The sequence below is a fragment of the Cotesia typhae genome, unplaced genomic scaffold (genome assembly GCF_013202065.1).
Source record: "Cotesia typhae breed Kobodo isofemale line unplaced genomic scaffold, CoteBio_Ctyphae contig_20, whole genome shotgun sequence".
NCBI lineage: Eukaryota > Metazoa > Arthropoda > Insecta > Hymenoptera > Braconidae > Cotesia > Cotesia typhae.
In genome coordinates, this window is record NW_027423725.1 from 5,477,040 (window position 1) to 5,490,658 (window position 13,619).

Genomic DNA, 13,619 nt, shown 5'->3' on the forward strand with positions numbered 1-13,619 from the left:
CTTGATTTTCCAAAAAACCACTAAAAGCCCTTTTTTGTTGCATTTTCAAATTCATGTGACGGAAAGAAAAAATTTTTTTTCGAAAAAACAATGGACAGTCGTTAAGGGAATTCATTCAAGTTCTTGAAACCCACCTTTAACTTTCTGTGCGATCATTGGTTGCTGAGATATCGATAATCAAAGACAAAAAGATCCTTTTCCATTTGAAGACCGATATCTCAGCGAGGAGTGGACGTATCAGGGTGTTTAAAAAAAGAAATTAAAGCTAAATGAACAAAGTATCCGATCCTTATGGTGGTTAAGCTAAAAAAATTTTTTCCACGCCCGTAGACCAAAAAAAAAACCAAAAAAATTTTGAGAATTTTTTTGTTGCTGGTTTTTCTACGATTACTCAGAAACCACGGAGGCTACAAAATTTTGAAGTTCTAATCCAAAAACTAGACACTTGGAGCTACAATTTCCTTTTTTTTTATTTCCTGTACGACCATTTCTCTCAAAGTTACGGCCTGTTGAAAACTACCGAAAAATTTGGAATTTTTTTTTGATCCCTTAATTTTTTCCAGTAGTGTATTTTTTATTATTTCATCTGACTATTATTTTTATAACTTATCAAAGATTAATATATATTATTATATTAAAATTGTTAACTTTTTTGAATTTTTAATAAATATAGAAAAATACTTATTTTCATAAAATAATCATTGTTATTTTTTTTTTAAATAAATAAAATTAATAACTATAATATTACACCTAACGTACATTAAACTTTTAAAATTTTTCAGCGCATGCGCGTCTCATATTTTTTTCGCGGCTCACAAAACTTGCGTTGTTGCCATAGCTTTATTAACGTATTCCTTTCTCGGCTAAAGTCTGGTAAATTTTTCATTGCTTATTAATAAATATCTCTGAAACTGTGTGGTAATTATCAATGAAATTATTTTTAAAAAATTGTTTAGTTGTTAGTTAACATTACTCTAGTTTTTTAAAAAGATCCTAAGAGAAGTTTCTGAGATATAAAAATGTTTGTAGGTAAACTTTTGGATATCCTATATACCGTAATGTATAAGAGCGTTCAAAACTCAAACTTTGAAATTAAATATCTCTGAAACTAGATGGTCAAAAATTTTCAAATTGTGCCGATCGATGCAGAATTATATGAACATTAATCTGCGAAAATTTTAAAAAAATCCTAAGAAAACGACTCTGGTGAGGGTACTACCTTAAGGCCTATGGTTTCCGAGTTTCCGTGATTACTATATAGACAGAAATCTCCTTTAATCGAAGCCTGTAGGTGGATGCATGGTAGGTCTTTAGCTGAGTGTAAGGAAAAGATTTAATATAATTCCTTTACGTCAATTTCGATTCTTTAAAAAAAAAAAAAAAAAAAAAAAAAAAAAAAGTAATTGAAAAAGATAATGCCTGTCTTGTTTTTATTAACGGGAAAAATGTTTATAAAAATAAATCGTAAAAGAAATGAGAAAGGGTTGATCAAATCCAAAAAAAGTGGGGTCAAAGGAATCCTATTTTGCTTATATATACGTAGAAGTTTGTCTGATAATACAAGAATTCATTGGTGAAATATTTTTTTTTTTAATATTCATGCGATATAAGTAGTTTCTTAGCACACGTTCATAAGTTTCGTAATTAGTTTGTTACTCATTTTATAATCCTAGCGTAAGTTTTGCATAAATCAAATGGTTATTTGGGTGCGATAAGTTGAATTAGTGAACCCAAATTTATTTTGTCGATTGCAACTGACGATCAAAACTGTTGAAATTGAAAAAAGAACCGAAAATCAGTAACAAAATGAATTTATTGCTATCATTTACAACGTTCTTACTATATAACTATAACTTGTAATTTTTTTCTTTTGTCTACGGGTGTTTCGCTCTTGAAATCGAACTTAGTATCGGAATTTCTCTTCGCATTTGTAATAAAAAATAGTATTTGCCACTCGGGCGGTGTTAATTACCCACGAGAGCGAAATTAAGCGTACTATATAGTTGTATAATATACTGTAGTAGATATGAATAATGTAATGTCATAACCATAACAATTTTCCATTACTGTCCTAACATTAACATTTACTGTTCTACACTTACTAAAATTACCGACGTTATATATATATATATATATATATATATATATATATATATATATATATATATATATATATATATATATATATATATATATCTAACATTACAGACTAAACATGATCTAGAAGAATTAGTAGATGCTATTAATGCGGGTAGACCTCAATGTCCGGTTGGTTTAAATACTCTTGTAATACCAAGGAAAGCAGCATCAGAATCAGCACAGCAGCAACCTTATGTTTATCTAAAATGTGGTCATGTCCAAGGTTATCATGATTGGGGCCAAGAAAAAGATAAAGCTACAAGAAGATGTCCAATGTGTTTAGTTGTTGGGCCGATCGTTAAGTTATGCATGGGTATTGAGCCTGCATTTTATGTTGACAGAGGTCCCCCGACTTATGCATTTAACCCCTGTGGACACATGGCTACTGAAAAAACCGTAAAGTACGCATTAAGAAAAAATTCTAATAAAAAACTTTTTTGCTTTTATTTATTCAAATCTTTTTAATGTTATTGTGCTTTTTTTAGGTATTGGGAAAAAGTAGCTATTCCTCATGGTACAAATGGATATATTGCTATATGTCCATTTTGTGCAATACCATTAGAAGGAGCTCCTGGCTATGTAAAGTTGATATTCCAAGACAACGTTGATTAAAAATAAACTTAATAGCTTCTGATAAATATGTATTAACAACAAAAGTTTGAATCACTGTAACTTTTTATACAATATAATGTATGACTCTAAATAGAATATGAAAAAAAAGGTTTGCATCTTTTTTATTATACTAGATAGTTTGTTCTTTAGTTCTTTAAAATCAAAATCAAAAATTGAATTTTTTTTTTCTTGCGGTTCTACTAAAAAGTTAAGAAGAAAAGAAAATCTAACTTTCTATAATTTTGAAAATTTATTAAATTTAAGTGACTTCTAAGAATGTTTTCATCAAATTAACTTTTGAAGAGAGCTTCTAAAACGTTTAAGACTGAGGTATTAGTAACAATTAGTTTAGGTGAATCAAAAAAAGACCTCGATAAATTACAAATATACAAATTACTCGAAGAAATGAAAAAATAAGATGATTGTAGTGTCGCAAACTCTCCACTAAGGAGAATTTCCGTAATTCTTCTATATGTAATTGATTGGTTGGGAATTGGCTCAGGATCTATCTATTTAAAATAAAAGACTCGTTGTTGGGGTGAATAATTATGATTAATTTATTCCCCAATGGGAGAAAACTCTAGCAATTGCTAGAGAAAAACTCCTCGAAGATGAATACAATTAAGATATATGTGAGTATTTATGTGTATTGATATGAATGTATATAACTATTGCACTGGTGTGCAATGAGGGGTGAGAGTTGATCTCAGCCGCCGTTAGGTTATTGTGGTTAACCGTCAACCGTTAATATCTCAGTAGAGATATAAGATGTAATTATGATCAGAAAGGATCGTGTGTTTGTAATCGGAAGAGAATTGACTGTGCGTTTGGAATGGTCTAAAATGACCAGTAGGTTCAAGTGTTGAATTTGATCGTTGGGATCAAGTTGTGTTATGAATTTGATCGCTGGGATCGAATCCTTGATCGCTGGGATTAAGTTGTGTTGTGATCCGAGAGGATCTGATTTATTTTTGATTTAAATGATTTGAATAATTTGTTTAAATTAGTAGTTGAATATAATTTTCTATTTGACGCGAGAATTTACTATTTATTTCAATTATTTTCTAAATGACTCGACAATTATTAAGTATATTAAATTATTAACGCACTTTGTTTCTTGAAAATCTTGATTTGATTTTAATGAATAAAACAATTAAAATTAGTTAATTAAAGCACATCAAATGAAGTTAATTTAATAATGACGACTGAATAAATTCAATTAATAATTACAAAATATAATTAAATGACACAAATTTCAATTATAATCGATTGTTATAAACGGAATTGAAGATATTAATAAATATTTAAGTTGAATTGAAGATTCTTGACAAACTTTGAACAATGATAATTTATTGCGTCTAATTTATCACGCGACTACAGACAATGGCCGCGATGCTAAACACTAAGTACGACGTACTTTTTATTAGCGTCTTAAATATTTGACCACGAATTTATGTTGAGTTTGAAAATAATGCACAAATGTCGAGTTAATGAATTTAATTAGGTATGATAATTGATATTTAATTGATAATTAATTACGTTAGCAAATAATAAAACACAATGGAATAATTTCTAAGTCAGAGAGAACGCAGGTATATTGCACTAGTCACAAGTTTCAGTATAACTGGTGATTATGGCGTCCCCACCGGCCTCGTGCCCCGGGCTCGCCGGTTTTCTTCCCGCTAAGTCATGGGGCGCATGTGCAGCCGCCATTTGACATCGTGTTCATAAGAACGATAATAGAAATTACCATGAGAATGACCCATGTTAGATATTAAGTATATTAGGTGTTTAAAGTCTGAGTATACTCATGAGAGCGCTCTAATCAATCTCCTTTGTATCGACATCAAACAATGATGAATTGGAATAAATGAAAACATGTTTAAAAATTTGAAAAAATACATTTAATAGTTTGTTGATAAACATTTTGCAGTCGGACAAAAGATCTTAAAATACATAAGTATTATCAATAATCACAATCAGATGTCAATCCCAGCTCTATATTGTTAAAATATTACGAAATCTACCTTATAATAATCTAATTGCACAATAACCGATCTATATTATAGAATAATTTAACTGCAGTTATTAATTCAGCTTTTGTAAAATTTTATTTAACCATATTTGAATAATCCTATAATAATTGAGCAAAAATATAATAGAATCTTTATTTAATTTGATACCAGGATTGATCAACAGTAGCATTATTAGATAAACTTTTAAAGCACTATTACAAAGTAATAAATTATACTCTTTGTAAGCAAGAGACGTGTTTTTATTTTTTGCCGATACTTTGAAGTTTGCTTATCAATGAATTTGATAATGTACAGCTGAACAATGTTTATACACGGAAAAAAAAATATTGTTACTAAAGCCATCTACTAGAGAGCTACTCGTAGAACGCTACGATAGCAAAACGTCTTCCTACAGTAGCAAAACGGTGTGGCTCTGGTAGGAATACTTTAGTTAGCTTGAATCGCTTACTACATTTTTCAACGGCGCCATCTAACATAACCACATACACAGGCACATTAATAAGTCTACCAGTTACTTCTCTACCCCTTTAACACGTCTACCATAACTAACTATACCACTAGACAGCTCTACCAATTGCAAGTATACCAGTTACTTCTCTACCAACATTTAAGTCAACCAATCAGAAAATCTACCCGTTAAAAACCTTACCGCAAAACAACTCTACCAGTTTGAAACTCTACCACGTGTCAAACTATACCACAACAATCTCTACCGTTAATATCTCTACCAAAATCAATATCAACCATATAAAAGCCTACCATTTTACATCTCTACCAGTTTAATATCTACCAGAAATAACTCAACCACATAACAACAATACCAAAATTAATTTATACCAAAAAATAACTCTACCGTAATACAGCTCTAACATTTTTTAAGTCTATTAAATTAAAACTCTACCATTTCAAACACTATCAATTTTTTGTAGTAAACGCGTGAAGAAAATATTGCTTAACGTTCGTTGGTACAGTAGTGAATTACCAATCTTTAAAAATTATCTAGATATAATTTGAATTATGGCGGCAACTGATAAATATAATACAATTGAAATTTTCAATATTAATAAAAATCGGCTTGTTTACTTAAATAATAACAATGAACAGCTTGCAGTCACTATGCGATTTTATTTGCACATATGTTAAATATTTTTTTTTTTAAACAGGTAGACGGCTGTATAGATACTCACTATTGTTTTTCATTTCTTAGAATAGAAAACAGCAACTTGTTTTAATTTAAAAATTTTTAACAATTAACATTTCAACAGAAAAATTATTATAGAACATGGACAAATCCATAATCTGATTTATCTTTCTGACTCTATAAAAATCCTATATGTATTTTTGACCATATGTTCTTTAAGGAATTTTCTACAGGATTGGATATTTCTATCACTTAAAAATGTTCTGAAAAATTTAGAGGACGCGTTTTCGCATTTCTAAATAATTTATTTCAACAGAGCTAAAATGCTAAAATACTCTTTTTTTTTTTTTAAAGAAATATTTTAAATTACAAATTTTTAAACTAAATATTTTGTTTGAAAAGTTCAAAATTTATTTATTATTTTATTTAAAAAAACAATTCTTCTGCAAATAATTATGGCTTTGTATTATATATTTTAATCAATGACAAATAAGAAATTAACAATTTCATTGTAATTAAATAGAATCACGTTATTTTTAAGTTTTTAAATTTAAAAAGTTGATTAGTAATAATGAATAATAACAGGAAAAAATATAAAAAGAAATAATATACTTAATGAAGTACTATTAATCTAATTTTTTATCATTATGTCAATAAACTATATATATTCTTATAAATAAAAAAATGATGTCAGTAAAAAATATTATACATTTTTATTTTCTAAATATTTTCTAAATACAGATTATGATGGTTGTAGTATTTGACAATCCAAAAATGTTTTATACGTTAACAATACTTGTTATAAAATAAAGATTAATCAGAATAGCATTATTACGCCTATTATTTTTCGTTATAGTGTACTTTAGAGTTTAAAAATTGATCCATACAAAATATAATATATTAGTAGTAATGATAATTTTGAGGTCATCACCACGTAAAATAATTTCTATACAAGTTGAACGTAATATCAGAGTATGTTCAAACTGAGCAGTGTAGCAGCCTTTTATATCAACCAACGGAGCAAAGATCTTTCAATGTTGTTTAATATTTAACATTAGTACTTCCAACACGATCTAGCCAACGTTTACAAAATGCTAAAGTATCTATAACAATAACAAATATCAATATTAAAAATGTTTTTAACGAAAGAGTAATGATTTTTTTTTCTTTTGAATACTTACTGAAATTTTTGTTAATAGTATTTGACAATGATTTACTACTCTGTAATCTTAATATGGTACAAAACCAACTTCAAAGCTCTTCATGTATTGAGAACAATCATCATCATCATCATCATCATCATGTACATTATGTTTCAATAGCATAAAATTCATTTTTTTCCATACGTGTAGCTTCTCCACCACGTACAATAGGAACAATTTTACCATCATGAATACGATAAAGCGCAATAGAATGACCATTTAAATTTTTTATTAATTGAACTTGATAAATTTTACCATCAATTTCAACCTGATATGAAGCCATAACTTCTTGAATTGCAGCATCTACTTCACACAACTGTACATCAATGCTATCAGCTTTTATTCTAGTATTAGTTGCATCACGTACTGCTTCAATAAGTTTATCATATTTTAGATTTAGATTTAGATTTTGTTTATTTAATGCCAAGGCACAGGCCAAATGGCAATTTCAATTACATAGTAAATACAGTTTTTACAAGAAGCAATTTCTGTGAGTACATAAAATAATATAATATAGTAAATATTGCACTATAATTAATTCAATTTATTTATATATAAACAAAGTAAAAAAGGAAAATCATAATAAACTTGAAACTTAATGTATAAAAACAATAATTTTTAAATATAGAATTTTAATGTTATCAAATCAGATGAAAATTCCGCACAATAATTTTGCGAATGGCAATTTCTTTATCCTTACTTTAATCCTTAATTTGCAATGAATTTATTTAAGTTTGTTATTTATTAGAATTTGTTTTAATTGTCAAGATTTAATAAATAATTAAATACTTCTTTTTGAAGACTTGTAAGCTACTCGAATTTACAATTTCGCGTGGCAGTTCTTCCCAAAGCTTTATTACAGTAACCAAAAAAGATTTCTCCAAGTAGCTTGTAGTAAAAAGAGGTAGTTTGAAGGAGGTGTGCTTTTTTGCAGCCAATCGATTTGAACGTCGAACATCAGCTTCCTCAACGAATAAATTACGCAAGTACTCCGGTTTTCCATTCTCGAGCAATTTTATTTTAGATTAATTGATGAAGTAAAATCACATTCATTTACTCTACTATTAATGTAGGTACCAAAATCAATTTTAAATCCATCATATTCAAAAACGGTTTCATCACCAGCATATGGACTATTAATAGGGGTGCGACATACAGTACAGCCTTCATTATCAGCACCATTACCAACAGCTTCTTCTGGCCACGCAGCATTCTGATGCCAATTTTCTAAAATTTTAATTGACAAGTCAATGTTGTCAATTATAAGATCTGCAAAATATGCATAAGAATTTTATTAAATTCTCTCATTTTATACTAATATAATTTATAATTAAAATTATACTCTACCATTTTTAATTTTTTCATTTGATATAAAGTCCGTTACTTCGCTATTCAGCGTCGCTTTTAAAAAATCTTTAACTGTAAAGCTATAAAAAAAAAAAAAAAAAAAAAAAAAACAGAGAGAGAGAAAAGTAAATAATTTGATAATGACTGGAATAAAAAGAGACAGGTATATTAAATTTTAAATCATTATAAACTAACGCTTCTTCAAACAGGTGTTATCTAAGACGCCATAGTTGTAAAAATTGCTGTTTTGGCTTCACAAAGTTACTAGCTCTGGTGATCCATTCCTCTTCCTGTGTTTTAATTCTTTCAACTACATTTCCTAAAATGAAATGAATTATTATTATTATTTTTATTTTTATCGTTATTATAGCTGTTTACAATTTGTGATAAACAAATATGTACTTGTGAATTATACTTACTCAATTTTATGTAAATTTTTGATTTTTATGTATTACTCAAAAAAATAAACTTTTTTCAAGATAAAAAATCATAAGTCATGCTAGTAAACAATTAATTCTACTTTTACCTTATAATGAGCCCACTAAATTTTTGAAAAGTTTCAGAGCCATTAAAAAAATATTAAGCTTTTAAAATTAATTTTGCTAAACATTGACTTTTATGAGAAATGTCATTTTTTATTCTATTGTACAAAAAGTGAAATTCAGTTTTCAATAAAAATAAAAATAATTTGAGTAAATAACATCTAATATTTTACGTGTAAAAAAGTCAAAGGGACATAAGAGAAAGGGAGCATAGGAGAAAATCTAACTTTTTAGAAAAAATGTTGACAAATAGATTCTACACACAAGTTTGATCTAAAAATTACCAGTCAAGCATGCAACTCAGAAATATTATAAACAGGAGCAAAACGAATACAATCGTTTAGTTTCGCGGTGACATAATTTCTAAATGAAAACCTTATGGAACGCAATATTTTTTACAATTAACACGGATATCATTTCAAGTTCACTCCGTAATTTTTTCGGACCTACCGACGTCTACTTAATAAGGACCATATGACACTTTTATTTACGGGTGTACTACCTTACTATAAATATGTTTTTATAAAATACGACTTACTCGGTAAAAAGATTACTCGACAGAAACATTGAAGAAAATTGTTGGGTTGCTCGAGGGAATTTAGAAGGCTCCATTGTCTAAATATATTCTGTAAATTTCAAAATTAATTTGAAAAAAAGCTTACTATTTAATTTTTGTTAAATATTTGAGTTTTACTTATCTCAGTCTTGTATGGTATGTAAATTTCTGTAGATCTGAAGAAACGGTGAAACATGTCTTTAGTCGTTATTATGACCAATTCACAATAATTCAATTCACGATCAATTAAATAGCGTTCCCAATTTAGTTCATCGTGTATTAAAAGGGTCTCCATGTCATTAAAATTTTCTATAATCATTCTCTGGCTTCTCGCTTCGTTGATGTTAAATAACATCACCGCATCAGACAAATTATAAGATACATTTAAATAGCTGTAAAAAAAAATCATATTTATATGTTAAGCAATTACACTATTGAGGAATATTAATATTGTCATATACATAAATAATTTATCTCGAGTCATCTATTAAAAAAAAAAATAATTACTTGATTCAAGAGTTAAAAATTTTTGATTAGCTACATTTAATTTAAGAATTTTATGATAAATACAAACCATCTAACCTCTTTTAAGATTTTTAATAAATCAAACATGTTTGTAACGCTTTTTCGTCTCAACTCTGCTAGTAAAGCATCATCGCAATTTAGTTAATTAATAAACAAAGACTCATGTTCATGTCGGCCATATACTAGAATGAATTCCCGTAATTGGAGCCGTAATTGGAGTAGCAGTAATTGGAGCCGTAAATTGACATATACGATCCATTACCGTATATGCACTATGAAATTTTCCTTTATTTCCTATTTTATTTATATACTACATTTACTATTTTTTTAATCAAACACTTGCTTAATATATCTCGGCTTTGAAAATCATTAACCTTTCATATCGAGTGTAAGACTCTAACTGCTGCTGCAACCGGCTGTACACCACGAAGGAACGACAAGTCCTCGTTCTTAAACTTGAGCATGCGCAGTAACTAATGTATGCACAGTAAATACTGTAAGTATTTATTTTACATTTCTTAAAAGATGAAACAAATAAATTTGACATGAATATTTTTTTCTTTTAAAACTTCCGAAATTTGATCCCATTATTATTATTATTTAATTAATCAGCTCTTAACCTTGAAAAACCACGTCAATCGCCGCTAATCCGGTCAAAATCGGTCAATTCGTTCAAGAGATATCGTGAACGAAAGAAAACCGAAAAAAGTGTTTTTTTTTTTTTTGAAATTACCCCGAATTTCCTAGTTTGTATACTCGAAGAGCTCAAAAGCATAGAATACCTATCTTTCTAAGCTCGGAGAGCTCAAAAACATCATTAGTACAATTTTAAGCACCTAGGTATATGGAATTAGCGGGAAGTTGCAGGGATGGCCTTCAGGGTCTACCGTTTTTCTAATGTTTTTTTAATTTTTTCATGTTAAATTTTCGCTTAATTTTTAATTTGCTATATATTTTACAAACCATCTGATTGTCTTTAAGTCTATCACCATTAAAATTTTTATAACAACAATTACGATAAATCAATCACGTTACTAATTTTCTTTATTTTTCAACATCGAGTTGAGAGAATTTGAATCATTTATTATTTTCCTTTTAAAAAGAGTAAATTTTTTTCGTAACACACCTTTTTAACTGCAAGGAAAATAAAATTTTTCCATCAAAGAAGTGTATAGACATCCAAAAATAATATATAACTTTTGAGAATCTTATATTGATCGTCATTTCATGGAAAAATTGGATTATGAAAATTGAATAGTTTTTTTTTTTTTTTTTATTTTAACATAAACTTATTCATTAACAAAAAAATAATTTTTTTGTTTCATAAATGCATGGGACCACTTTTACAGTATGTGGTGCTTTATACTTACTAGAAACTGAACAATTTCAACATTTTCTTTTAAAAGTTTGAAATTGATTTATAATTTTATTAAAAAAAATATTCTTCTGCAAATAATTATGGCTTTGTATTATATATTTTAATCAATGACAAATAAGAAATTAATAATTTCATTGTAGTTAAATATAATTATGTTATTTTACTTGTTATTTTTAAGATTAAATTTAAAAAAGTTAATTAGTGGTAATTAAGAATAACAAAGAGAAAATATAAAAAGTAATAATATACTGTATCAAGTACTATTAATCCAATTATATTATTATATATCGTTATGTCAATAAACTATAAATATTTTTATAAATAAAAAAATAATGTCGGTAAAAAATATTACACATTTTTATTTTCTAAATTTATGTATTTCATTATTATTTTAACGGATAATTAATAATTAATTAATTAATTACCAGATAAACAAAACAAAAAAAAATACTTTTCAGATCCATACAAAATATAATATATTACTAGTAATGATAATTTTGTGGTCATCACCACGTGAAATAATTTCTATACTAGTTGAACGTAATATCAGAGTATGTTCAAACTGAGCAGTGTAGCAGCCTTTTATATCAACCAATGGGGGATAAGCTTCACCAGCAGCTTTATCACAAAGATCTTTTAATGCCATTTGATATTTAGTACATCTAACACGATCCAGCCATTGTACATACGATTACTTACAAACTTCATTAAGTTGTGTACACTTCACGTGTACTGTCAATACGTGTACGACAAACGGGGCAAGTTGGATATAAGGCTTCATTTTCTGCTAACTGACGATTATAATGGTGCTGCATCATTGTATTACAAGGCATGCATAAGCATAAGTGGAAGCACGGCAGCACTACTATTGTCGACGAAGCTGTGAGGCAAATTGAGCAATTTCCTCGATTTACAACCACTGCTTCACGAGCACCATCGTCATTATCAGCACCATTAGTAGTATCATCTTCTTCTGGACGCGCGACATCTTGATGCCGATTCTCGAAATGTGGAATTGTCAAGTCAATATTGTCAAATATAACATCTGTAAAATATTCATAAAAACTTCATTAACTTTTCTCATTTTATACAAATATAATTTATAAATAAAATTATACCCTACCATTTCTAATTATTTCATTTGAGATCAAGTCCGTTACTTCCCTATTCAGCGTCGCTTTTAAAAAATCTTTCACTGTAAAGCTATAAAAAAAAAAAAAAAAAAAAAAGTAAATTATTTCATATTGACTGGAATAAAAAGAGATAGGTATATTAAATTTTAAAGCATTATAAACTTACGCTTCTTCTAACAGGTATTGTCTGAGGCGCGTTAGTTGTAAGAATTGCCGTTTTGGCTTCACAAAGCTACTAGCTCTAGTGATCCATTCCTCTTCCTGTGTTTTAATTCTTTCAACTACATTTCCTAAAATGAAATAAATTATTCTTATTATTATTTTGAAAGGATGATGTGAAGATCGGTCGCTATAATTTGATGATGTTGAAGGAATGTGTTATAATAAGCCGAGTATCCCGATCCATTTTTAGACTGTTTTATTTCTCTACTGTCACAACGTTTCACCCTATAATCTCCTATAATAGCTGAAATAGTTTTAGATAGACTGATAGAAATTAGTTACAACAATATTAATTTTGAAGTAGATTTTATAAAAAAATATGTAGATGATTTTTAATATGTTTACCGTCTGACAAAATTACTGAAATACACAATACTTTCAACAATTACCACCCAAGACTACAATTCACGATTGAAACAGAAAATATTAACAGAGAAATTAATTATTTAGATCTTACGATAATTAGAGTTGACAATCATTTAGAAACCGATATATATAAGAAACCAACCTTCTCAGGAAGAAATATTAACTATCTATCAGAACACCCGTACTCTCAAAAAATTGGCATAATTTACAGTTTGGTAGACAAGGCTTTCTATCTTGCGGAACGAAAATACAATTCAAAAAATTTAGCGTCGATAAATAAAATATTAACAGAAAATGGGTATCCACAATATTTCATTAGAAAATACATAGGTAAGAGATGGAAATTTCTAATTAAAAAAACAAAAAACAGAATAGCATCGGGAACAACAATATAATTGATAATAATTTAAATTAGAAATA

At 28.0% G+C, this 13,619-nt stretch overlaps 2 protein-coding genes and 1 pseudogene across 2 annotated transcripts in view; 1 reads left to right on the forward strand and 2 right to left on the reverse strand.

Moving 5' to 3' along the window:
- The window catches only part of Pli (E3 ubiquitin-protein ligase pellino), a 33,290-nt gene extending 30,429 nt beyond the window's left edge, over positions 1-2,861 (forward strand). Inside the window, exons 6-7 of the mRNA XM_074259071.1 lie at positions 2,209-2,540; positions 2,625-2,861. Coding sequence (XP_074115172.1) covers positions 2,209-2,540; positions 2,625-2,751 — 459 coding nt within the window. The 3' untranslated portion in view covers positions 2,752-2,861. The remainder of the gene's footprint in view (positions 1-2,208; positions 2,541-2,624) is intronic.
- Positions 2,862-6,718: 3,857 nt separating this feature from the next.
- LOC141537898 (methionine aminopeptidase 2-like) lies at positions 6,719-12,124 on the reverse strand (annotated as a pseudogene).
- Positions 11,945-13,327, reverse strand: LOC141537955 (uncharacterized). The gene is made up of 4 exons (XM_074259169.1): positions 13,291-13,327; positions 12,778-12,901; positions 12,602-12,681; positions 11,945-12,523 (listed from the first exon to the last, which is right to left on the reverse strand). Exons 1-4 carry the CDS (start codon positions 13,310-13,312, stop codon positions 12,186-12,188), a joined length of 564 nt encoding a protein of 187 aa, XP_074115270.1. The 5' UTR covers positions 13,313-13,327; the 3' UTR covers positions 11,945-12,185.
- Between the last annotated feature and the right edge of the window lie 292 nt (positions 13,328-13,619).

Excerpts from the sequence above, each read along its gene's own strand:
- LOC141537955 (XM_074259169.1), bottom strand. The coding sequence starts at position 13,312 with ATGATTGTCAACTCTAATTATC. Across the intron at positions 12,682-12,777 it reads CAATACCTGTTAGAAGAAGC|CTTTACAGTGAAAGATTTTT; the intron begins GTAAGTTTATAA and ends TTTTTTTTATAG. Across the intron at positions 12,524-12,601 it reads AAATGAAATAATTAGAAATG|ATGTTATATTTGACAATATT; the intron begins GTAGGGTATAAT and ends AATATTTTACAG.